We start from the raw sequence: 27,508 nt of genomic DNA, 5'->3' as shown, positions 1-27,508 counted from the left end.
TTTTATTTTGATCCTTCTTTTTTCTTCAATATTTGACACACAAAATAAGGTCGCGGTCACGTGAGCTTAGTGACGGTACTCAAGTTATGACACTAAAGTAGTAAAATTTGTTACGACAATTATAATAATGGAGTGTTGATATTAGACATTAGTGTATGAAATTATGGTTAGTGCAGAGTAATAATCTCAGCGGGTACTTAAGAAGGTTGTTGATCAGTTATTTAGAAGGACGGCAATTTTTCTCTGAATATTATTGCCAAAATTGCTTCAAGTTGCGTGGGCTTATCAAAAGCATATGGTAGCTATCCAGTGTATTTATGGTAGCATTGGTTTCAAGTGTTCTTTATACAAAATAATTATTTTAGTAACAAATTGCACCTAAATTTACAAATGGTTGTGAAATATAAAATATCAAATAATTAAAAAACCAATTAGGATTTCATTCATACCATTAAATTCTAAAGATCATGTCATTAACGGAGACGAATCAAAATGATCATGAGATCAACATCAGCACAAAAGAATCACCCGATATTGATTTGAATCAAGATTTTGAATCAATGCCAATAAAACAATTAAACGAAATTGAAGATAAAATTAAAAATGAATTTAAAAATTTATCAAAAAAATATATCAAGAATCGAATATCAAGAATTAATTCAATAATAGATAAATTAAAAAACTCAATAAAAATAACTCAAGATAATGATAAATCATGGTTAAAAATTTATAATTTTGAAATTGAAACAATAAATAATATTTTAACAAATACTGAAGATTTAATAATGATTAAAAATGGAACTTTAAAAAATAAACCTGATTTATTAAATCTTGAAGAATATGAAGAAGAATTAAAAGAAATTTTTCAAAATTTACAAAGTCCTTTTGATTTTGATAATACTTTTAAATATGATAATAATGAAATTTATCAAAAATTAAATAATAATAATAATAATGAAAATGAAAATGAAAATTTAAGTAAAATTCCATTTCCTTTTGCATTTAATGAATGTTTTAAACCTTATAGAGATGAATTAAGAAGTATAAATTTCTCAAAAGATTATGAATCTCAATTAATAAAAAATAGTTATAAAAGTAATTCAGTTATAATATGGAAACAATATTATACAAATTTAATAAATTCAAAAACTGATTTAATGAATCAAACAAATCACAAATTGACTGAACTATATAAAGACCATCATTTACTTAATTCAACTAAAAATCAAGTCGCATATAACGATTATTATTATCGAACTTTAAACTCAATAGACTGTTTTAAAAATGATAAAGACTCAAAATATTCATCATCAAATAAGAATAAATCAAACCAAACCCCAAAAAATAAAATTGAACTATCAATGATACGACAAGATATACTAAAAAATAACACTCTAATAGACATTCAAAAATCAATAAAAAGAACATATCATGATGCATTTAATACTGAAGAAATATCTCCAGAAAATGATGAATTAGATAATGATTTAAATTTAATACGATCAAGTATAGCTCAAAAAAGATCACATTATTATAATAATGGAATTAATTTGGATGATGAATTTGATGAAGATGGAAATTATCAAAATGAAGTATTACATTTGAATGATTTTACTTCAGAATCATCTTCATCATCTCCTATAACTTCAGGTGAAGAATTTGAATTAATTTCAGACGATGAAGAAGATATAGAAACTCAAAATTATAGATATTTACCTAAATCATTACACGAAATCTTATATGAAGAATATGATGTTGAAGAAGATATGAATGAAGAAGAATTAAAAGAAAGGACATTATATAAAGCCGTGCTACAACAAAATAATGATCAAATTGATGAAAAAAATAAATTTATTATGCAAAATATACCACCACTTGATAAATTTTTATCCCTATAATAAAAAATTAATGCTATAAACAATTGACTAATCTATAAATAGTTTTTTTTAATTAATCCTTTTCCAATAAAATACTTGCATTTTTTAAATTTGAACCTTCAATTGTATTATCTAAATTTTCAATAAATTTAAATGATTTATTTGAACTATCAGATAATTTAAATTTATCTTTGGGTTCTAATCCATAATCTTTTGAGTTTGTTTCTAATACATATTTTAACCATTCAAATAATGTTATTAGTTTTTCTTGTAAATTTAATTTTCTTACTAATCTTTTACCATTGGGGAATCTTATTTGTACTCTTGTGATTGGTTGTTCTGTTGATTCCGGATGATCTATTGGTTTAATTGAATCAAATGGGTCTTTTGGTTCTGAGTCTACGTCCTCATCGTCTTCTTCTTCTAAATCTTGAACTCCACTAACATCTTCTTCTTCATCACTATCTAAATCAATTGCATTATCTGCTGAACTTCCATTATTAGTACTACTTCCATTATCCATTACACTTTGTTTCATAGCTAACTCAATTTGTTGTTCTTCTGTTAAACTATCAGGATCTATTTTTCTTTCATGTTTAATTAAAGGATTATTAAATTGAGGATTTAAACTAAATTCATCTAAAAATTTATAAATTTCATCAATCCATTTTTGAATTGTTGGAACTATACCATCTTCCCATTTATAAACTCTTTCACCAGTTAAAGGATCTAATATAGCTAAATGAGGTAATTTATCAACATGATAAAAATTTATATAATTTTCTCCATCAAATGAATCTTTTTGATATTGTAAAAATATAAAATTTTCTTTTATAATTTGTTTTATTCTTGAATTTGACCAAAAATCTCTATTATAAACTTGTGATTGAAATTCTGAAGAATCTTGAATATTTATTAATATCCATTTTTTATCTTCCTTGCCTAATTTTTTAGCTTGATCTAAATTTAAAACATTTATAATATCAAATGGTGGTCTAAATAAATTAGCTAATCTTCTTTGAGTTGATGTTAATTCTGAATTTCTTGTTTGTCTAAGTCGCCTTCTTCTACCACCATTATTTCTTGTACTACTTATTACTTCTATATCATCATTATTTTCTTCCTCATCTGAATCTAGTATTTCAATATCATGTTCATTATTATTATTATTATTATTATGTGAATCGTAATATTCATCTTCATCTTCTTCTTCGTCTTCCTCTTCTTCTTCATCATCATATGCATTATAAGAATTTATCAGTCTATCATTGAAATTAAAACTTTGATGAAATATTCCTTGTTGTCTTTGTCCAAATATATCAACAGGTCTATTCATTGTATGCATTCCACCAGAAAATCCACCAAATGAATCAATTAATGTCTCATGTCTATGTATATTTGTATCTGCTTCTCTAACTTGATCATCTCCATTTCCTCCATATGCTTGTTCTTGTAATTGTTTTGCATAAGATTCATCATCTTGAAATTCGTTATTATTTCCATTATTAGTATTATTATTTGTATTGCCACCTGATTCCATATATAAAGTAACAGCTAATTCTAAATCACCTCCTGCAACTTCTAAAAATTGTTTTGCAATTGATTCATCTTCTTGTCCTGTTACAGCTAAAAATGTTGGTATTTGTTCATCCATACTATTGTGGTATAGTATATTTGATTTAAATTTAATTTTATTGTTTGTTTGTTATGATGAATCTTTATTAGTTGTGTTGCAAATATTGAAATGGCAAATAATTTGAATAGCCTAACATTGAAATTTTGTATTGAAATTGTAAAGCAAGAGAGAAAAAATAATTAGAAGTCGAATGAAATTGAGATTCATGCAAGAATGGTGCGGTTTGGTAGTTTCGTTGGCGAGCAAATTTTAGGGCGGAAGCGACCAAATGCCTGGCCCAACTAATCGAGGCTCACCAAATTTGCAAAAAGAATTGATAGCCAATTCTAGTGTTATATCAATTAAACCGGTCTCATGAAAGTTTTAATATAAATAGAAAAGAAATTCAACTGTGGTGGATTATTTATTCTTATATGAATTTATAGTGTGAAGCCATTAACATATTTAAGGAGCAACTCTATTGATATACGTTAATCTCATCATATAATCCCCCTAATTTTAATAACTCTTAACACAACCAAAAACTCATTATATTATGGAAGAGATAAGATAAGAGATGAGAAGTGTTAATACTACCTACATTTAAGTACAAGTAACATATTGTTTGTTGAATTAGAACTTGTAGACCAGAACCATTTCTTTAAAAAAACAATAGAGTCCTAATATTTTCCATGATACAGAACAGCAAAGACCTGAAGTTATTCCTTTTTATAAATTTCTATACTTATCCCTTTTACAATAATTCTAAATTTCATCATTTCTACATACTTTAGTGTTGTACATTAATCACAAAAAAGAATCAAATCCCCAGCTTTTTTCTGTTGTTGATTTTGAATTTCCGATTAGAAAGAGAGAAAGAGAGAAAAAGTAGACTCATAATAAAATATTCTATTAAGATTAGACCAATTAACTAATTCATTCAACAACATTACGTAAAGAACCACAGTTTAGATCCAAATATCATCAAATCATTCAGTAACACGTTATATACACCATCTCAAATAAGTCTTTACTACATCAATCTCATTTTCTCACACCTTCAACACATCAATTCTTACAACAAAGTTAGATCTTCACTGATCCACAGAATCAAAGAAAAAAATAACAACCAACAACTTCAACGCCATCAACCAAATACATCCAATTGATAATTCATACATTCATTGAATAAACATTTTAAAGTCAATTTTATAACTCAATTTACAATTTTATGTCCTTAGCGTTTTACAATTTTGAAATATAGTAATTTATCTGTTTATATCAAGTCATAGTATACCACTGTTTTTTTTTTTATTTTGATTTTATTCCAGTCCTACTACAACAACAACAACAATAGCAGCAATAGCTTCAAGACTTTTCACCCATACCCCTCCAGAGACAACCCAAAAAGTTCGTTAATTGTGTTCAGTAATGGAACAATTTGAACAATATGATAAGGGTGGATTATTAAGAGATCGTTATATAAAAGTAAGTGATATAAGTGAAGGTTCATATGGATTAGTATCAGTTGCAAAAGATACTAAAAAAAAGGATTTATTAGTTGCAGTTAAATTTATTTATCCAATTGATTATAAAAAGAGAAAAGAAAAATCTACTACTTCGACAGATCAAAAAAGACCTTCATCGAGTCCTGCGAGATTAAAATCTCCTCAAATTGGTTCACCAAATAAACATAATCAAAATTCAATATTTATAAGTTTATTAAATGAAGCTGAAAAAGAAATTAAAATTCATAAAATATTAGGTCAACATCCTCATATTTCTCAATTATATGATAATTTTGATTCTTGTTTAATTTTAGAATTTTGTTCAAGAGGTGATTTATATGAAGCTATTCATAATGGTAATGGTCCTGCAACAACTCAAGATTTAAAAGATGTTTTTCAACAAATTTTAAATGCTATTGAATATTGTCATTCCAAGGGAGTTTATCATAGAGATTTGAAACCTGAAAATATTTTGATTGCAGAAGATTGGAGTATTAAATTATGTGATTGGGGTTTAGCAACAACAAATAAATTTATAAGTGATAAAGATGAATTTGATATTGGTTCAGAAAGATATATGGCACCTGAATTATTTGATAATGATATTGAATCTTATGATGCTTCTAAAATTGATATTTGGTCTATTGGAGTTATATTATTAACTTTAGTATTTCATAAAAATCCATTTCAAGTTGCAAATTATTCAGATAAAAGATTTTTACAATTTGCAAGTAATAGAGAAGCATTATTTGATATTTTTTCAACAATGAGTGGAGATTTATTTTCAGTATTAAGATTTTGTTTAACTATTGATCCTGATAATAGAGATTTGAAAAGTGTTTCTGAAGAATTAAATTCTTTAAGATTTTTTACAATTGATGAAGAATATGAAGCAAGTGATTATGAAGAAGAAGAGGAAGAAGAACTTGAAGAAGATTATGATTATATATCATATGATGAAGTTGATGAAAAAAATCAATCTTCAAATTTAACAGTTCCAACTACTGAATCAAGTAGTATTAAATCTTCATCTGAAAATAATAAACTTGAAAATTTTGGTTCAGATAAATCAAATTCTCCACCTGATTCTCAATATCAAATACCTCATAATCATAGAGCTGATGCTTTATTATCAACAAATACAAAAGCAAAACCTATACCAATAAATACTCATGATTTTAAATTTATTAGAAATACTAGAAAACCATTAAATGTTGCTTCATATAATCAAGCAGCAATTATAAATAGAAATGGTTATACTAATAATAGTCATAATAATAACAAATATCAAAATTTTAATAGAGAAGATTATTTTACACCAAAATCTGTTTTTAATCATTATATGGATAAATATGGTGAGAAAAAAAGAAATATAGGTGTTGGTGGTAGTAACGTTAATGGTAATGTTAATGGTAATGGAATTCATGAAAATGGTTATAAGAAACCACCATTAAGAAGAAAAAGAACTTGGAAAGCAAATCAAAATAGGTATAAACAAAATGGTGGTGGTGGTAATCATCATAATCATAATCATAGAAGTAATGGTCATAAAAATATTTCAAATCATGATAAATTTGGAAGTGGTCTTAATGGAGGAAGTACAAGTTTTAAAAAAACAAGTGGTGGTTTAACTTCAAATTATCATCCATTACCTCATCCAAATTCATCAAATATTAATGGTTCAATTAATAATAATGGTTCATCTAATTTATCAAATTCAGGTAAATATATTCCACCATATTTAAGATCTCCATTACAACAACCTCATCAAAAATCACCATTAAGTGAACCATTAATTGAAGAATTAGATAATTTATCTTTAGAAAATGTTGATGATGAAGTTTTCCATTTAGAAGATGATTTTGAAAATAATAATGAATTAAATAAAATTTCATCAAATTTAAGGAATGAAAATGTAGTAAGTGATGGAGATAATGATGAATTTTTGAATAATAATCCTAATAATGTTGGTTTTGGTGGTGGTGGTAACAACTTAAACAATAGAAATGGACCTAAAGGATCAATTAAAGGTTTTAAATCATCACCAACTCAAGGAATTACAAAATTTGATAATATTAATGGAAATGGTCATACTACTATAAATAGTGCTACGGCTTGTGATAATAATGGGAAATATGTTCCACCATTTAGACGTGCATCAATATCACGTACAACTAATATAAATGGATCTCATCAACAAAATGGTATAATATCTATAAATACAATGAATATTGGTACAAGTTTACCAAATGGTAATGGATCATTTATGAAAGATTCAGCGCAAATGCAAAGTCAACAACAACATTCGAATTTTCCAACTAAAAATCTTAATAAATTTATGAATGAATTTACAAAACAAGTTAATACTAATATAAAGCAAATTAATAACGATAGTAACGAACTTTCAACGAAATTTAACGATAATAACAATAATAATAATAATAATAATAAGAATCAAAATGGAACGAAAATTAATTCAATAAAAAATTTTAAGAATAATGAAAGAAATGAATTAAATAATGAAATACCAAATAGTTTTGATGATTTATGGTTTTCGAATCAAAAGAAAAATTGGAGTGATTATGATGACTGATATGAACAAAGTTATTTAACACTTCAAAGACTTGAAAAAAATCCAATCTTACTAAATATTATACCATTAAGATTTTATCATTATGATTATTAATTAATTATTTTTTTTTTTTTTTAGCAAACAATAAAGAGAAAGAAAAGGAGGAACACATATAATATTCATTAAGTGTAAGAGATTAAAATAGATAATGATATAATTAGTTAGATCTTTTAAGAAATAAATATGTGTTTTATGATGAATATAAAACAACTATTTTCTGAATTGGTAGTATATGACTATTTATCTCTATAATTTTGAAAGTTCTTTTTCAGTATTCGAATTCTAGACGAAGATATGTTTCACTAAAATTTTTTAAAGTTCTTATAATTGATAGATTAATGTAAGTATGTGGATTTTTTTATTTATAGCTATAGAAATACTCTTTCGATATTCGAATTTTCTAGACGAAGATACGTTCCTCTAAACTTATTTAAAGTTTCATCTTGTATTAAAATTTGTTCTAAAATTAGATCAATTTTACTTTCGAAACGGAACACGTCAAACTAAACTGTTTCAAAATAAAAAAAATAGTTGAAACTAACTGTGATATATATTTAAAGTTCAATTTAGCCACTTTTGTTTCTAACGTCATGCAAAAAGCAAGATCAGATCCTTTTTTTTGTTTCAGAATACGAAATTATTAATATAATAAATAAATTTAAATATTATATTATTTTGAATAGAATTTAAAGTTTTAAAATTAGACTATTAATATTGAAATAAACTTTACCCCTGATAAATAATAAATGCAAGATTTTAGATCTTGTAAAATCAAAACTTTCAATCGTTCATAGTGTGATAAATTAATTTAAATCGCAGATACTTTTCCAAATTATTATAAATTCTAGTCAATTTGTAAATATAATAAATTATTATTTACCCCAACAAAAAAAATAAACAAGATTGAGATCTTATGAAAGATCTGACAGATACGTTAAAAATTGATCGACACATAATCTGAGGTATAGAGTTTCACTCAAATTGGTAAGTTTTGAAACTGGTTACTGGTAAATAATATTTTTTAGTCTTTGAATCAAGATCTTAATTCACTAATTCTTATAAATTTGGTATGACTTTAATTGGTTACACAAAAGCTTTGTTTTGTTTCAAAAGTGGAGAAACTTAAAGATGTTGAAACGTCTGATTAATTTACTCATACAAATTTTGACGGTTTTGCCACCAGTGAGATGTTCTACATGAGGGTATGATTCTATTGAGGACCTATTCTTCTTTTTTAAACCAATGTCCAAAACGCCTCATACAAAATTTACCTAGTAGTTGGAAGAAATGAAATTTTGACGATGATTTTTTTTAGGTAATACAGGATCGGATTCAAGTTTTATAATAAAAGTTTAAAATCTAATTTTATCAAATGCACATATTATTAAATTATCCCTTACTCATTCATTGGAATCAAGATCCTTTTTTGATGATAATGTAGGTGAAGATCGATTTAGTATAAGTGATACAATTTAGGTCATATGGTCTCCTAATAGGTTGTTTCGAGATAAATTTAAGTTTCAAATAGATCTATCGTATAAAATTTTATTTTGAAACAGATGAATTTTTTTTACTGGACGTTTCTAGATTCGTTATTGATAAGATGAAATTATGTTTTTGTGGCATGATGTTTGAGACTTTTTTTTATCACGAGATAAGGTACATGAAAAAGGAGAACTTCATTATTTCCTGTTAACAATATACACTGATACTTACGATGTCACGCGAAGCATTGTTAGGATTACTTTTGTTCATGAATGTAGCGATCTTACGAATTGAGGTTTTCTATGATTCTTTCAGAGCGGGGGCTAATTTTTAATGCATAATATATTTTTGTATCTTTTAAAATTATAATTTGATTTAAAGTTTTGTTTGTAGATAAATAACTAAGCAAATGCGTATTATACATGCATTGATCATTGAATATCTAAAGATAACAGAATATATAAATTAAACCTTTCCTTAAGCAGTCAAATTTAACTCTTTTTCTTGCTTATTTTTAGTAAAATTTGATGATCGACGGTATTAAGAAATTAATTTTGTCCCGTACGTGTACTAGCCCAAAAAAATAAAAAAAAAGGTTTGAGACAGGTTTAAGTGCCTCAAATTTGTTTCAGTTTAAAAATATGAAACAAATTGAACTAACTACTCAATATGTTTCAAAATTTTTCAAATTAGATACAAACAAAAAATAATTATATATACCTGTAACAGTTCCCAATTGAATTGACAATTTTGAAACTTAATTTTCTGTGTTCTTTCATTGTCGAATATTTCAAAAGTTTTACTCAATACTTTAATTTGTTTCATATCAGTCATACTACGTCCATTTCGATTAGATCAACTAATTCCTACCACTAAGTGTCAAAACCCAAAGACTTCAATTATCATTTCATTAAAAAATCAGTTTTAATTATAACAGTAATCAACATTCAGTCATTCAATCTATTAAATCAATATTTTATTATTTAGTGTGTACATAAATCTATTGGGTAGTGTAACTCAACACAATATTTAAATTTTAAATTCTCAAAGTTTCATAATTTTAATACTGAAACAAAATTTCCTTAATTTTTTATTTAACAAACACTTTTACTTAATAATCATTCTTTTTTTTGACAACAAATTTATAACAACACATTTTAACAATTCAACCATACTCATTACCAATTCAAATAATTCATCACATCTCAAAGACATCAATCCATTCATTTCATATACCTATTACGTGTTTCAGTATTAAAATCTTATAGATCATTATTATCTATCATCATACATTTCATATCAATTAATAAATTTTTTTTTCTTGAACAAAAGTCATTCAACAATAACCAATCAATATACTAAAATATTCTATAACAAGTACCATTTAAATTACAATTAAACTATTATTCAAGTCTCAAATTATATATTATCACTTTTTTTCCTGTCGTCAAATCAACCATATACATTTGAAACACGCATAATTTGAGATTGGTATTTTAACATATATGATATAATATTTCACTTGCATTCAAAACAGACTTCAAACAATACTTTAGAACAAACTCAAAACAATCCATAATCAATCAAATGTCTGCAATAACAACTTCACCATTAAATAATAGTATATTACCAGTTCCTCAAGGAGCTATTGCCACTCCAGCTTCATCAATAACGTCTCCTTCATTATCAACAACTAATATAAATAATAAAATAAATCAACAAAATCAAAATCAAAATCAAAATCAAAATCAGTCACAATCACAATCACAACCACCACAACAAACAGAAGCAAATCTGACTTATAATCAACCAATAGGAGAAAGAACCAAAAAGGAAGTTGATGATTCCCTTAGATTAATTGAAGATTTAAAATTCTTTTTAGCAACTGCACCAGCAAATTGGCAAGAAAATCAAGTAATAAGGAGATATTATTTAAATCATGATGAAGGTTTTGTTAGTTGTGTATTTTGGAATAATCTTTATTTTGTAACAGGTACAGATATTGTTAGATGTATTGTTTATAAATTTGAACATTTTGGTAGAAAAATTATTGATAGAAAAAAATTTGAAGAAGGTATATTTTCAGATTTAAGAAATTTAAAATGTAATATTGATGCTATATTAGAACCTCCAAGATCAGAATTTTTAGAATTTTTATTTAAAAATTCATGTTTAAGAACTCAAAAAAAGCAAAAAGTATTTTTTTGGTTTAATGTACCTCATGATAAATTAATGGCTGATGCTTTAGAAAGAGATTTGAAAAAGGAAAAAGCTGGTCAAAAACCAACTACTATAGCTCATAAAGAACCTGCTTTAAGTTTTAATTTTGATGAAAGTTCTAATTTATATAATCAATTGGTTAAACATATGGATACAACTAAAAATCTTTTAGAAGTTTATGAAAGTGATGAAGAAAATAATACTTTCATGTCTAATTATAAAATTAAAGATGAATATTCAAATAATAGTGGATTTGGTAATCAATTAAGTTCAATTAATAATGTTGGTAATAATAATAAATTAAATGAAATTCAATCAAATAAATCATTTGATAAAAGTAGTAAAATATCTGATAATGAAGATGATGATGGAGATTCTGGTGCAAATGATGTAAGTTCTGGAGAAGATAATAATACTACTACCAATATTACTACTAATAATGAAGATAGAACTAATAACAATGCTAATAATTCAGATTATGAAGATGATTTCCCATTAGATTATTTTGAACCTCATAGTTCAGATGATTATATTACATTAGAATCAACAAATTATCAAGGTAATGAATATTCAAATATGATTAATGATAATTATGAACAATTATTTGAAAATCAAATTTTTCAACAACCAATTACAAATCAAGTTGCTTCAAATACTGAATACTTAATTGAACAAACTCAACCTTTAAAAACTCCTTTACCTCCAATCTCAGCAATTCCACCTCCAAAATCTTCAGCAACAACAAAATTTTTCCAAAGTAATGCAGAATATTATAATCAATTACAACAACAACATACTAATCAACCAATACCTCCATTATCTGCAAAATTACAAACTTCTTTTAATAAAATGGGAAATAATAACAAAAATACTTTACCACCTCCACCAATGCATTTACCTTCTCAAAATTCATTATATCCAGAAAATCTTCAATTTCAAAATCCAAACTTTTATCCACAACAACAACAACAACAAGCACAACAATTCCCTCCAGGTAATTATCCACAGCAAGAAAATGGTCAATATTATAGTCAATATTCAATACAACATCCACAACAAGCTCATCCAACATATTTTGATCCTAATTATCAAGCACCATACTATCCAAATTCACAACAACAATATCCACAACAACCACCTTCATTTACTCACAACAATGGTAATGGTAATGGGAAATCACATCAACAGAGTCCATCAATAAATCAACAACAACAATTTTCATCCATTTCAAATCAACAATCACCATCAATTTCAAAACTTTCAACAACAAAACCAAAACAAACATCATCATCAACAACACCTTTATCAAATAATAATAAATCAAAACTCCCATTAGCAGCACAACATCCAGCAATGACAAAACAACAAGCAGTAAGTACAAAGATGCAAAACAAGAAAAAACAATTAGCTGCTGCTGCTGCTGCTTCAAATCAAAAACCAAGAGGTAGAGGTCGTCCACCAAATGTTAATAAATTAAAATCAGGTACTCTGGTAAGTGGTGGTAGTGGAATTGATAAAGATAAGAAATATAAAGTTTCTATACAAGATGTTATTGGAGCAAAACCTACTAAAATTGTTGATAAAAAATAGATTTAGTAGGTAGTTGGTAGTTGTTGTTGGATCTGGTATTCATTCAATTAATTGTCATTATTCTTCATCTTTTTTTATAAAATAAAAATTTTTAATTCATATCAATTTAATGGAGTTTTATTACTCTGATAAAATAATTCTATATTTCAATTCTTTTTATAAATTAAAAAAATAATAAATTGTTAAATTACATTCTTCTTTTTCTCTAGAGTTTTAAGTCTACATTGATATATTTACAAAAAGCATAGATTATAAACTTTTAATATTTACTTAACTTACTTACTTTCTAATCATTTTTCTATTTTTACCTATAATTAATTCTCAAATATCTTTCATCTATTTTTGACTATAAAATTCAATTAATCTTTGTTGAGAAATAGAATATTTATTTTTCAATTGTAAAAGCATTTGCAGATTTTCAGAATTAAACATTGGAACATGTTTAAAAATTTTTGAATAACATATAATTGAATTTTTTCTTAAATAAATATTTTCCAGTTTGAAAAAATTACTAATTAAATTATCTAATTTTTTAAAATTTATTTGATCTTGATAATTTAAAATTTTTAAATCATTTATAAAATTTGTTAAATAAATTAATGATAAATTTATTATAATTACTTGACTTGTTTGTTGATTTGATATAATTGGATTGGTAGTAGCATCCGAAGTTGACAAAATTTCCAATTCATTAATAATTATTTCATACATTTTTAAATTCAAATTATTATTTAAATTTATTTGTTTTAAAATTTCAATCCATGCATAATATAATTGATTTTCAATTTTAAGTAAAGAATTTAATTTTTTAAGTAAATTCCATACTTGATCAAGATCAATTAATTCATCATATTTTAAAATTAATTTTAAAAGATATAATAAATCTAAAACATTTTGTTCTTGGTGTTGCTCAACCTTATGATTTTGAATACCACCATTACCGTTTGTTTGATTTATAATTGTAAAATCTTTCAAAAATAAAAATAAAGAATTTGATAATTTATATTTCCCATCTTTTAAAAAATATTCTCTAAATTCATAATTTGTAGTTGTTAAACTTTCTAAAGTTGATGATAAATTTAATATTAATCTATTAATTTCTTCTTCCTCATCTTGATTAGTAATTATAAATTTACATAATTTTTCACAAGCTGAATTAAATTGATCAATAGTGGAAATACTACCAATATTATAACTACTGCATTTGAATGAATTGATATTATAAGTGATATTCTCCCAATTCCATTCTTGATGATTATTTTTGAGTTCACTATGATGATTAATGTGTTTAGTATCGTTAGTTCTACTTGAGTCTGAATCTTCATAAATACTGATTTTACGAATCTTATTGGATATTGGGTTTAATGGATCAACCTTTTCAATCATTGTTTGTAATGACTCCATAGTAGGAGACTTAATAGGATTGTGATTATAATGGGAATGACTATCATAAGGTGGTGGAGCTATATTTATTTGTGAAAATTCATCAATTAAAGATTTTGGATTTTTCAATTTGATTGAATCGGAAGGTTCAGCTAACGTTTGTTCTTCATGTTCATCTTTATGATTTGATGTTCTCTGTTTGACCAATTTGAAAGGTTTACCTTCAAATGACGTTTCTTTAAAAGATTCATTAACGGGATTGTCTTCAAGTTGTTCATCTTCTTCAATACGTTCCACATCAGAATTATGTTCAAAATTTGGAAATTTATTTGGAACAACCATTGTGAATCCACCATTTATAACACCATCAACTTCAAATTTTCCAATTTTACCAGGATTTATTTCAGTCATTTCAAATACTGAATCATCCAAAGGTTTGTCAATAATCATCATTACATTGTTGTCTATACCAACTATTGATTCTACTTCATCCTTTAAATTAAATTCAATATCATCTAATAATTGTAAAAATTTATTACAATCATTTGAATATAACTGACAAAATAATTGTTTTAAAAGATAAAATGATTTCTGATGTTGTTTCAAAACCATGATTAATGAAACTGATACATTGAAAATATCACCAAATTGAACATCTGATATTGGAGTTTTAATGAAAATGATCAGGAGGGCTTGTAAACACAGCTGAGCAATTTTGAATTGATAATTTAATATTTGTAATTTAAAATTATTATTTCCAGGAATATTTGGATAATCAATTATATAATTTAATAATCTTAAATATGTATCAATAAGTTCTGATATTTCAAAACAAGAACAAATTAAATCAATTGTATTTTGATCGATATCATTGAATAAAATAAAACAAGTTCTATTGAAATCTTCAATTGAAAATAATTTAGATGATTTTTTGAATAACTCATTGTTAGTTGATGGAAATAATTGTTTCAATAGGAATGGATCTTTTTCACTTATGTATCTTAATTTACTTTTCAATGCATATGAATTAACAAAAGCTTCTTTAGCATGAATTGCAGTAATCAACATATCAATTGCTTCGTAAATTATGTCAGCATCTTTAGATGCAAAGTACTCAATCATAACATCTTGTTTATTTTTTGGAGGTTCTTTAAATTCAGGTTTTGATAATTCAGGGTATGATTCTTCATTTTCCAAGGGAGAAGCTTTTAATACTTCAGTTCTACTCCTTGCCCTGTCAATGGTATTGTTTTGTTTGGGTTGTGGATTCAAACTTGATGCTCTAGGTGTAGGTCTAGTTACAAATTGAGGCGGATTACTGTCCACTCTATGATTTCGTTTGGGTAATGATAAAGCAATTGAATTTTGTGAAGATTCTCTTGATTCTGCTCTTGAAGAAGGACGCTCCATACGTGAATCCCGGTGTTTACTAGATATTGTTTCCCGCATAGAAGGTCTCGAAGATCTTACAGCAGCATTTGTTTGAATCCTAGACGAACGTTGAGATCTTTCTAAAGCTTTCACCGTGTTTTGATCCAACCGTTTGACAAGCTTTTCTGACTCTTCTGGAAGGATTTGTGAATAACACCAATAACAATCTTTCGCTGTTTGTCTAACATTTGGATTTGCATCTTTCAATAACTTAATCAATAATTTATTCGATACATCGATAACTTGTGTTAAATGATTTCCAAAAAAGGAGTTGTTCATGGAATACCTTAAAAGTAAAATTTGTAACCATAATGCTGAGAATAATCTAGGTTGATGATTTCTTTCTATCATTGAACTTGACACTCTGTTTAGTAATCTTGGATTGTAAGGTAGATTTGCAAATAAAGCAGCAACCGCCATATTGGCGTTAGATGATGTGATATTCTTTGTTGATAAGCATTGTTTCATTAAAGTAGGAAAAATTAATTCAGCACAAGCATCGAATTCGGTTTCAAGGATTATAGCACATTCTTTAATTAATTGACAACTATGAGTACATAAGGTAGTTCTCAATGAATTTGCTCCTTTACATAGGGAGATTGCAAAAGCCTTTAAACATTGAATTAATTCTGACAGAAACTTAATAGATGCAGATCCTCTTACTAGACTTCTTACCTCGACGATACTTTTTTCCCTTAATTTCCAATTGGATTCGGTCTCCTTTCCTTCGAAATGATTACTATACGTTTCAAATATTTTATATAATTCATTGTGGTCTAGAACATCTTTTGGTGCTATTGATACTTCAAGGTCATATTTATTTTTGGATAATAACTCGGATAATTTTGATTCAAAAGATTGTGAACTGACTTCATCCTGTTGTTTGGGTTTCTGAATGTCCTCCATCGGAGCTGCTTTGTACTTTGACTTGCTAATTTTAATAGGTTGATTCGAGGACAATGATGTGGTCGCTGATTTGGGCTTGCTTATATTTTGGGTAATAAAGGTTCCATCATTTGGTAAATTAAATAGACTGTACTGATCTTGTAGGTATTGTACAGCACCAGTATCGTTATTTTGTATAAAGATTTCAATTAAATTATTAACAGTACCAATAATATCTTCATCGTTTAATTTATTGGATACAGTTCTTATAATATCAGGTATGAAATATGCTATATTGAATTTTTTACTTATATCTTGAACTATTTGAATTATCCATCTTATTGATTCAACGAAAAGTTGTTTGTTGCTAGTATTGAATGAAATTTCATTTAATGCCTTTTCCACTTCATTTGGTGAGCTCAACCAATAATCTTCAAGAGCCTTTTTGGCAACTGATGTGTTGCTACTGCCAAGTTTGTTGATCAAAATGGGTAGAATAAGAAAGCTTTGATCTTTCAATACTTTACCGGATTTATCTTGAACACTGATTCTTTTAATTAGGTATGATAATGAATTAAAACTTACGCTTGTAATTCTTGAGTCATTCAATTCCAATCCTTTCATTATTATTTGTAAATAAATGGGCACTTTCAATAGATCAATAGAATCCTTTTTTATGTGAGTTTTAAGAATTTGAATATTTTCAAACTTTGTATCATTCGAAATTGAATCTGAGTTGAAGACACTTAGTAGGTCACTTGTTAAATATGAGTCCACCATAATTAATGTAAAATTTGTGAATGTTTGTGAATGTAGTTGATTGTTGCTTTAATATATATCTAATGAACTGTAAATTGAATTTCGGATCTATTGATGGCAATCTCGACTCAAATCTGAAAATCGGAGATGACGGGCGAGTATTGCAATGAGTGTAATGATCAGATTTACGTTATGCTGAATGATCAAGATATGGTGGATCTAATGTTGAATACTTCTAAGTATATTTGAAGTTTTGTTGTAAAAATATTATTTAAAAATGTAAACAAATATAAAACAAGTTACTTACACAAAAAATACTTTTTCAATACGCGATTGATTATGAATAATACAGAGCTAAAAAGACAGAGTTCAGTCTACTATATGAAATGATGCAAATTAATCTATTCAAAACAAAATACATAACTCTAGAATTTAGGTGAGAAAAACCATAGCACCAAAATTATTGTTATTGCAGCTATTGTGATTGAATTAGCCTGAGACTTTGAAACTAAATTTGTTAAATCTGTAGATTCATAGCTACTGTCAGTTTCAAAACCAAATTGTGGAGGTACCCTTTGTATATTTTCCTTCATCGATATATATTCATTGTGATTCGAATGATTATAGGAATTTGAAATTGAACTTAATACATCCTTATCAGCGTCTTCCTTGTCAATCAAAACATTTTGAACATTTCCAAAAAAGTCAGTCAACAAAACGTTATTCACGTCCCTTTTAAACAAATCAGTTCTTATACCGGGATGAGAATGAACATTCTCGAATGTTAATACATCAAATAATTTATTCATAGTCTCTTTTGAATTTCTATTAATTTTCTCCAAGAAGTCTAGACAGTAATAAGTGAACCTATCAATAACTGCAACTCCGATATCCATATCTGAATGATGACTATAGGAACTCTCATCTAAATTCGATGATCCAATACATAAGATATTAGGTGAATAGATTCTTTCATACATTGTATTTGCTTGACAAGTGTCGATCATGAAAAATATTTCATTATATCTCTTTTTTTCATACATTTGTTCAAATGCATCCGCTATATCATATGCTCCAATTTCTTCTGCATCTTGAAATTTCAAGAATTCATTTCCACCATGACCTGTCAAGTAAATCAAAATATTTGAATTCTCATCAGTTAACAATCTTTTTGATCTTGGTTGTTCAGAACCCCATCTATCTGTTAACAATCTTATAAAATTTTCAACAGTTACTTCATAACCTCTATAATCAACTTCAATACTATCTCCATATAAATCTAATGCTTGATCCATATTATTAAAAACTGTACCAGGGAATGCATTTCTTGAATTACATGCAATATCATCAGATAACATCAATATGATTTGTGAGTCAGGAATACCCAATCTTTTCACAGTTCTATAGAAACTTAAAACATTTGCCATATGACGGTAGTTAAACCAAAACCTTGATGTCGAAACTAGAACTGCCCAATTATTTGTGTGATTTGATTTCTCAATAGTATTGAAGGCTTCTTGTTGATCCGTTACAATTGCTTCTGACTTAATAAAGCTGGCAAAAATAATTGACAAAAGGATCGGTAGTAGCGTCAACTTCATCCTTAATATATATGGTATAGGCCTGGAGGAGTTTGTTGAAAGTAGTACAACTGTTTACAATCTCAATGATTTTTGTGCTTACAAATTTCGTACGCGAAACATTTTCAAAAATTGTTCAACTATCTTACCACTGATGCCAAATCAATAGGACAGATAAGTTAGGTAAAAATGAAAATGCCTCTTTCATTGAAAAAATGGAAATTCGACTAACGTGCTTAATGCATTGACTCAAAATAATCCTTTTTAATTAAAAGATATCAAATCTTCTCATCTCAAAGAGGAGGAGAAATGGAAAGGGATACTCGTGAAAAACATAAAATCATCTAAAGAAATACTTATCAATTCGTTTTGGGAGAAGATTTTACCAATGGCTTGAACTCAACTTCTTATTTAATTAGTTCACAACTATTAGCACCGTAACAGTACTATGCCTACTTTCTTAGTTTTTTCATCAATTTACACTGATTCATGGGTGTCCGATAGAAAAACAATGGTATCAAACTACTACAGCTTTAGCAGGACACTGTAACAATTTAATTGATAACGAACATCAATTCAAGCAAGTGATCTTGGGTCTTTACAAACCTTCAATTCAGAAACTTCCACATCAAATTGGAAGAAAGTTTATATAACTTAGTGGAATCAACAGGTCCAGTCTAAAAATTCTTAAACTGTGCGAAAGTTGTGGTTGTATTTAGCTCGTATTGGGAGAAGACGAGACGGACATAGTCATTTACAAGGACATTGCCCATGTCTGTGTTAGTGACTATGTTCAAAAGTTTTTACAAATTGAAAATATTTAGCGTTCAAGAGCATGGCTGATGAAATTGGTTTCAAGGAACGTTATAAGAGAAGTTAGTGACACTCATTTGTATTCATTATAAAATCATCGATGTTGTCATCTTGTGCCAGATCTTCTTGTCTGTATCAAATGGTCCTATTGATCGACGGCTCCTAACTGATTTGTTAATTTTGTGCTCCCGCTATCATATGATCTCAACAACTTTGAATTATGATTGAATATGTCCACAGTACCAGGAAATGTTACGTTGTTATAAAGTCTAGTAAGAAATTTGCCGTGACATGCTTTGATCCAGTAACTATTAAAAACTCGTCCGAACAAAAAATCCTGGTACACCTTGATGAGTTCTATAATGGATTCAAATGCCTGTCATTAGTTTCTCTTGTAACGTTTCTTGGTTAAAAAGAGAAAAGGAAAAAAACAATAAATTTTTAGATATATATGTGGTATCGACCTAAGTAAATTGTTAGTGTCTCATGAGAAATGACTATTAAGTGAATAAAATAAATTTAATGTAAATGTGAAGCATCGATGTTGGATCATGTGAAGAGTTTTGTTAATCCTCTAATTGAGCAGAATTTATTATCGTTACTTTACTTGATAAAATAAAAAGCACTATTAATATCTGAATTATGTTTTCATTATTTTATTCATCATTCAAGTTTCAATTTTTGTTGATCGATGTGAATGGTAGTGCCGTTGACTGAGAGTCTATGACTGTAGATAGACGTTAAATCATCATATAGATTTGAATGCGGTATTAAGAACTTGAGCTGTTTTTATCTCTTCATATTCGGTATGCCCCTCATACTTCAAAGCAAAAATATATTTACCAATTATTGCTTGTCTTTGATTTAATAAAACATTGGAAACATATTGGGAAAACTCTGATTTTGGTAAGTCAATCTTTTTCCTTCTCATAAATGAATCTATTTTCCTATCGATTATTTTCATGAGATATGCAACTTGGTTTCTGGTAGCTTTTCTTGCAAATGTGTTCAGTTTTTTAGCATATGTCATATGAGCTTCGTATTTTGATTCTAAAACTTTAAAAATATCCAACAAGTTTTCACTAGCAAAAATTGGATTTTTAATTCTATTCAGATGATTGTGATGCAGAATTTCAAATAAACATTTTCCATTTTGTATTGTTTTGTTGAGTATAAAGAAATCATTATTTCGACCTTGTAAACCCCATTTTGTATTACTAGTGATAAGAGCCCATGGATATTTCCCTTTTAACAACACCGTGTTTGTCAATTGAGTGTCTTGAAACCAGATTGCTGGAGGAGTGAATACTCGGTCTTGCTCTTTCAATGTTAGTACCTCCTTTTTGTGATAATCCAAAATCTTTGCAATCGCTTTTCCTCTTTGCTCCTCAGAAAGTGTTGATGTTTCGGGTACTTCCTCTTCCTCTACATCTTCCTCTTCCACTTCTTCCTCTATATCGACTGGTTTAGCTTTTGTTAAATTCTCTCCATCGAGTGTTGGCATTACATCAATTCCTTGTTTTGTTATATCAACCATATCAACAATATGGCAATGAGTTTTATCTTTATGTAATCGTAGTCCTCTACCAATCATTTGCACCATCAAAGATTTAGATAAAGTGGGTCTAGCTAAAATTAATGAATCGATATTTGGCATATCAGTACCTTCAGTAAACACTTGTACATTACATAAGACTGGGATTTTACCTTCTTTGAAATCTTCGATAATAGCAGCTCTTTCAGTTTTTGATGTAGATCCGGTAACATATTGGGCATTAATTCCATGACTTTGAAATAGAGAGCAAACATCATAACAATGATCAACACTAACACAAAATATTAAAGTGCTTTGACAATTTGAATCTTCTTTTAATCTCATATATGCTAATATTATTTTATCATTGAAATCTATTTCTTTCATCGTATTGTAAAGACTAGTGGAATCATAATCAACCTTCAGTCGAGACACTGTATCTAAATTCATATCGACTTCAACTTCACTCACTCTAGCTTCTGCCAACTCTTTACTAGATATCATATTAGTCAAAGATCGTTCAAATACAATTTTTTGAAAAATATGACCCAAAGCTTGACCATCTAATCTTATAAAGGTAGCAGTAAAACCAATTACACTAATATCTGAATTTTCATCTAACGCTTTAAAATAATTCAATATTTTTCTATATGATAGTGCAGGAGCATGATGACATTCATCAATAATTATACTCTTGAATTCTTTAGGATTAAATCTTTCTAATCTCTTTCTTGTTTTTAAACTTGGCACTGAAGCAACAACAACATCACAATTTGGTTCAGCTTTTAAACTTCTCATTTCTATATCTACTTTTAAATGAGGATTCATTAATCTTATTTTCTTTGCTGCCTGATCAATAAGTTCTTCCGTATGAGCTAAAACTAATACTTTATTTCCTCTATCTTTTTTTAAAGGTTTTAAGTGATTGATTAAATGTGAAAATATGACGGTTTTACCTCCTCCAGTAGCTATTACTACAGCTGGTCTTTTGATCCCACTATCTAGACTGCTTAAAACTGCATTTACTGCTTCTTCCTGATAATCTCTTAGCTTGAACGCGTTATTATTTACGTTCTTGAAAAGTGTTTGAAATTCAGGTATTAGCTTGTTTGTTCTGAAATCTTGTTGGTCTGTTGATGTTACTTTCGGTGAATTTACGCTAGCTTGCTTTATTGAAAAAGTTGAATGAATACGTCGAGTAAATCGACTAGTAAATGCTAAACTATCATATTTCGGAAGTAATGTTCGTTTGTACACTCTTAGCGACATGTAACATTGACTGTAGTTGTTTATTTAGAGTGTTGCAAATTACATTTTTTTCGTGTTTTGAAATTAGAGAGATTTAAGCTTTCCAGCGGATACACATGAACAAAAATCAGAATATTCATTATACCAACTAATTATACTAAATTACTATATAGATTTATTTTTGTTATGTGGTATATAAGTCTATTCTTGATCTTTTATAAATATTGTGGTGGTATACATTATCTTCAGTTTCCACTTTTTCTACGTTATTCTCACCTCCTTCATCAACCTTTGGCGGCAACAAACTCAAAATAGCATAAGTACCATCTTCAACTTCACTTGATTTACTAGGTCTTATAAACTGTCCTGTATTAATTACAACAACTCCCTTTACAATTTTTGCAAATGCTTTTAAATCTGAAGGTAAGATTAAAACATCTGGTATTGATGTACCTAATTCTGATAATCCCATATATGGAATTTCCAAACAAGACCCACCGATACTTAAACCATTTAAAAATTCTCCTGAAGCACCATTAGCAAGATCTGATATATTATTATCTGAATGTGTTGCAGTTGAAGCAATTGAACCAGGCATTACTGGATAATATCTTCTTTGTTCAATTATATGTGTAATTATTCTATCAAATCTATTATTTGATATTGAATCATCTTGTTTTAACACTTCTTTTAAATCTTTGAAAATATCAAGATTTGATGAACCTATCAACATTTCATTTACAGCAAAACTTGAAGGATTAGGAAAACATTTAACATTTTTAGGTAATTGTAATTTTTTTCTATCAAAAGAATCTTGTGGATATGAACAATGATTTGCAGAACTATCTTTTAATGATGGTAGTATTATGACTTGAATTTTAGAATCTATTTTCTTTAAAATTGGTGTTATTAACATTCTAAAAACATCATCTAAATTTCTTGGTTGTTGATCTTTTGGTAAACTTGGGAAATCACCTTCTTCCACTTCTTTGTTTGTAAGATCAATAAATGGACCATTCAATATTATAACATTTGGATGTATTTCAGTATTTAATTTCTCAATTAAGTTCTCTAACTTAGTAAAATTTAACTTATTCAGGTTTGTATAAGGACCAGATGCAATAACCACTTTCAATCCTTCACCATTTTGTAAAGATTCAAATTCTTCTAACTCTTCTTTACTTGAAACAGATGTTCCTAATTGTGGCAAAGGCATTACTTGTTCCACACAAAATTCTTTTCCAGTTGGATTTCTACCTTTCAAAATTACAATCTGACCAGTGAAAAATGAATAACCATTCAAACCAGATAAATCTAAAGGTACTCTTTGTCCAACTCCAGAAAGTCTTGAAGTTTCTAAATATAATGATTTTTTATTTAAAATTTCTTGATTATAACTTGGTGAATCTGGTACAATTCTACCACAACATAAAATATCAAATTGAGAACTTAAACATGGATTTCCAAATTGTAAATCTTCAGTTTTATTTTCTTCTTGATATATTTCTGCCATTGTATCTATTTGATCATCTAAAACATCTGCACTTTCTAATAATTTCATTTGTAATGTTCGAAATTTGAATTTCAATGGATCAAAATTTGCAGTTAATTTAATGGGATTGTTGTCTGTATTATTCAATTCAAAATTTTCTATATGTGGATTTAAAGTTTCTATCAAAGTATGTGATTGTTTAGCTGGTTTGATTGGAGATGTGTTGAAGGTACTGTTTGCTGTATCATAATCCGCTGGTGCTGGTGATGAGGATTCAAGAACTTTTCTTTTCTTTATCTGAGGTGTTGATGGAGTATTTTCATTATTAATACTTCGTTTTGATAATGGTTTTCTTCCAGAATTGATATCTTTAGTCTTACTTATATTTGGTGTAAATTTATTATTGGTAAGCTTTTTTTGTAAATAATCATGAAACTTGGTTAGATTTACCATTTGTAATTTATAATCTTCATTTTCAGCAAAGTTGAACGATTCCCATTCAATGTATAAATCTTCTAATTCATTTTGAAAAATTTTAGTTAATGAAAATAATTTATCATATTCATCATCTGATAAATCGGGCTGAGGTCCAAAGTTTTTTACGACAGCATTTTTGAAAGATTCTGTTACAGTCATTTCATTTGGTGGTAATTATGAGTATTGCTCGATTAAAGGTTTACCAATAAAATATGATGTTTTGTAATTGATTTTCCAAAGTGTAATTATCAAAATTCGTAAATAAAAAATATGTAAATTAAAGTGACACAAAATAGGACGCGTTTTGCTCAACATTATATTAATACCATGCATGTAGCGAAACTTACACTATATTTACACTTATTTATTAGAGAAATAATATACATAAAATTAATCAACGTTCATTATTACAAAATGTTCTTACTCTTCTGATATGGCTTGTTCGTCTTGTTTTTGACCACTTAAGTCGGGAACCTCAGTGGTAAGTTCTTCCTTTTTTGATTGATCTTGTTCAGTTGATTTTGAACTCTCTTCGTTACCTACTTTTCCTTCTTCATTAACTTTGTCTAGTTTGCTATCATCGTTTGTTTGTGTCGCTCCTTCACTTTCATCTTTATTTTTACCTTTATCGTTGTTGTTGTTGTTATTATTGTTTTTGTTGAATTTTTTACCTTTATTCTTTTGAAAATTTCCCTTATTCTTTTTGTTCTTATTATTTTCATTGAAACTATTTCTTCTTTTAGTTACTTCATTTTGACCAAATCTTTTACCACTTTCTCTCATTTCTTGAAAAGTTAATAATGACATTTTCTTTAATAATTGTTTTTTATCTAAATCTTTAGCTTCTTCTTTGGTTAATATACCTTTTTCATAACTTAATTGAACATCATCTTTAACTAAATATTCTGCATCTTGTTCATTTTTAAATTCAACATCAACTACTCCGAAAAAGTTTTTTTGAATTCTACCTTTAATTCTACGAATTGAACAAATTTCTTTTTCATTTGGTAAATTTGGAATTATTTTTTCATTAAACCAAGTTTCAACTTCTTCTTGTGATAATTCATGAGGAAATCCTTCAATATGAACAGTGTTTTTCTTTTTGGTATTTTTAACTTCATCTAAATCTTTTAATGGATCTTTTCTTTTAATCATATCATTATTATTACTTAATATTAATTTATCACTTGACTTTAATGCCTCAATAACTTTCTCTTCAGGTCTATATTGTTTCATTCTACCAAATGTTAATAAGGTTTTTAATTCAACCCATCCATCATTTGATTCATATATTTTCCATAAAAATTTATCTTGTTGTAAATTTGAATCTGAAAAATAAAATTCAACTTGTTTTCTAACTTTATCTTCAAAGTCTTCTCCTTGATAGACAAAATCAGTCATTACTTGATTGTGTATTATTTGTAGTAAGTATGATTATTGATATTTGTTAATAGAATCGAGCTGCTTTTTCTCAGTTTTCTACATGAGAAAAAAAAGTTACAATATCGAAATAAAATTAGGGAAGAGCATCCATATATTAAAGAAGTAGTTCTTCAGGGAAAGCACAATTTTCCATGACATTTGATATAATCAATCTTGAAATGCTTGCTTTCAGTGAACTCATAAGACTATTTTTTAATATACGAAGTTTAGGGTGTGCTGGATGCGTTGAACATTGAGAGAATAGATAGTTTCAATTTTAGAATCGGTGATTTTGTGACACTACCCAAATCATCATCAAAATAGAAGGAAATCAAGTTGAGCTCAAACTCAAATTAGACATTGAAATGAATCAATCTTTCACATTCAGTTTATTCACGTTGAATGAATGATGAAGGGGTTGTTTTCTACGAGTCTACGTGCACATACGCAGGAGTTTACTTATAAAATCAAGTTTTGCGGGCCGAATGATTTTCAAACTTTCCCGAGCTATACAAAATGACTAAAAACAAGCTTTATCCAATCTTTGAGATTTCAAAGCTTATTTAATAGGATATGGTTGATCTATGTGCTAATTATTTCTTTGCTCCAAATTTATTAATTTTTGTCCCAATTCATTCATAGAGTTGCTCTAGGACATTTCACACACTTTGAAACCAATACTCCTAATGAAATTCACAAGTGTGAAGCATGTTTGGAGGACATTCCGAAATCCAAATTTTTCTTACATCATAGTGTAAAATGTCCTGTGACAAAGTATATATGGGACATGCTTAAAATTAATTCCATAACTAGAGATTTTAAAAAGTGGATTGGCAATCCACAAATTCAACCAACACAACTACTTCAAATCAATCAATATATGGAATCAATATATGGACCTAATCTTTTACTATCGTAAAAGACGACGAGTTTCGTTGGGGGATGATACTACATTCTCCCTCGAATTCTTGAGAAGGTCCTTAAAGACTTTCAATTTACGGTATAACATCTTTGTTTAAAAGATAATACTATACTGTTAAATTGATGTCTTTCTAATAAAATACACCAACAATTTACCAATCAGATTCCAACAAATTTTCCCCTTGAGGTTTTTCCCATTGGGCTTTATCCTCATAATTTTTACACACTTATTATTTTGTGTACTATATTGAAATAAATATATTGTTAGTATATTTATATAGTGAATTGTATAGAAGACTTAATAAATAGAGGTTATAAAGAAAAAAAAGAAGAAGTTGTCCAACCAGCTTGTCGTACAGTAAGGTTATTTTCCTTAAGTGCAGGACTGCGCAGTAATTTGTACCACCGTACTACCGTGCTATACTTATGATAGAAGTGCCTTCTTCGTATAAAATGGTTTCACTAACAATCTAGACCGCTGATGTCTATATTTTAAGTGAAAGTGATGAATTGATGGAGATTCTGGTTGTGATTACTCGTGAGTGAGTAAATCAACACCTTGATTCACTTGAGACGAAATAGTAGTTATTGAACACGAATTAAACTTAATATATTCTTACTTTTTCTAAATTCTAT

General features: G+C 27.6%; 9 protein-coding genes across 9 annotated transcripts; 3 read left to right on the top strand and 6 right to left on the bottom strand. All coding sequences in view use genetic code 12, as the record gives it.

The window, feature by feature from the left end:
- Window positions 1–467: 467 nt before the first annotated feature.
- Window positions 468–1,898, top strand: KGF55_004487 (uncharacterized protein; the record flags this gene model as incomplete). The annotated part of the gene is made up of 1 exon (XM_051759396.1): window positions 468–1,898. One exon carries the CDS (start codon window positions 468–470, stop codon window positions 1,896–1,898), a length of 1,431 nt encoding a protein of 476 aa, XP_051612777.1.
- Window positions 1,899–1,950: 52 nt separating this feature from the next.
- On the bottom strand, window positions 1,951–3,531 carry KGF55_004486 (uncharacterized protein; the record flags this gene model as incomplete). Its single annotated transcript, XM_051759394.1, has 1 exon — window positions 1,951–3,531. One exon carries the CDS (start codon window positions 3,529–3,531, stop codon window positions 1,951–1,953), a length of 1,581 nt encoding a protein of 526 aa, XP_051612776.1.
- Window positions 3,532–4,923: 1,392 nt separating this feature from the next.
- Window positions 4,924–7,593, top strand: KSP1 (putative serine/threonine protein kinase; the record flags this gene model as incomplete). The annotated part of the gene is made up of 1 exon (XM_051759393.1): window positions 4,924–7,593. One exon carries the CDS (start codon window positions 4,924–4,926, stop codon window positions 7,591–7,593), a length of 2,670 nt encoding a protein of 889 aa, XP_051612775.1.
- A 3,111-nt stretch (window positions 7,594–10,704) lies between these two features.
- CPH1 (homeodomain family transcription factor) lies at window positions 10,705–12,927 on the top strand (the record flags this gene model as incomplete). Its single annotated transcript, XM_051759392.1, has 1 exon — window positions 10,705–12,927. One exon carries the CDS (start codon window positions 10,705–10,707, stop codon window positions 12,925–12,927), a length of 2,223 nt encoding a protein of 740 aa, XP_051612774.1.
- A 336-nt stretch (window positions 12,928–13,263) lies between these two features.
- On the bottom strand, window positions 13,264–17,406 carry KGF55_004483 (uncharacterized protein; the record flags this gene model as incomplete). Its single annotated transcript, XM_051759391.1, has 1 exon — window positions 13,264–17,406. The coding sequence occupies one exon, from the start codon at window positions 17,404–17,406 to the stop codon at window positions 13,264–13,266; it is 4,143 nt and encodes a 1,380-aa protein (XP_051612773.1).
- Window positions 17,407–17,810: 404 nt separating this feature from the next.
- On the bottom strand, window positions 17,811–18,986 carry GPI8 (GPI-anchor transamidase; the record flags this gene model as incomplete). The annotated part of the gene is made up of 1 exon (XM_051759390.1): window positions 17,811–18,986. The coding sequence occupies one exon, from the start codon at window positions 18,984–18,986 to the stop codon at window positions 17,811–17,813; it is 1,176 nt and encodes a 391-aa protein (XP_051612772.1).
- A 1,540-nt stretch (window positions 18,987–20,526) lies between these two features.
- KGF55_004481 (DEAD/DEAH box helicase) lies at window positions 20,527–22,581 on the bottom strand (the record flags this gene model as incomplete). The annotated part of the gene is made up of 1 exon (XM_051759389.1): window positions 20,527–22,581. One exon carries the CDS (start codon window positions 22,579–22,581, stop codon window positions 20,527–20,529), a length of 2,055 nt encoding a protein of 684 aa, XP_051612771.1.
- A 163-nt stretch (window positions 22,582–22,744) lies between these two features.
- On the bottom strand, window positions 22,745–24,688 carry KGF55_004480 (DNA-directed DNA polymerase alpha subunit; the record flags this gene model as incomplete). Its single annotated transcript, XM_051759388.1, has 1 exon — window positions 22,745–24,688. One exon carries the CDS (start codon window positions 24,686–24,688, stop codon window positions 22,745–22,747), a length of 1,944 nt encoding a protein of 647 aa, XP_051612770.1.
- A 261-nt stretch (window positions 24,689–24,949) lies between these two features.
- On the bottom strand, window positions 24,950–25,930 carry LHP1 (Lhp1p; the record flags this gene model as incomplete). Its single annotated transcript, XM_051759387.1, has 1 exon — window positions 24,950–25,930. One exon carries the CDS (start codon window positions 25,928–25,930, stop codon window positions 24,950–24,952), a length of 981 nt encoding a protein of 326 aa, XP_051612769.1.
- Between the last annotated feature and the right edge of the window lie 1,578 nt (window positions 25,931–27,508).

Source organism: Candida pseudojiufengensis (genome assembly GCF_024610245.1).
Source record: "Candida pseudojiufengensis strain CBS 10847 chromosome Unknown scaffold13, whole genome shotgun sequence".
NCBI lineage: Eukaryota > Fungi > Ascomycota > Pichiomycetes > Serinales > Debaryomycetaceae > Lodderomyces > Lodderomyces pseudojiufengensis.
The sequence above is the reverse complement of the archived record's forward strand: the minus strand, read 5'-3'. Positions and strand labels throughout refer to the sequence as shown.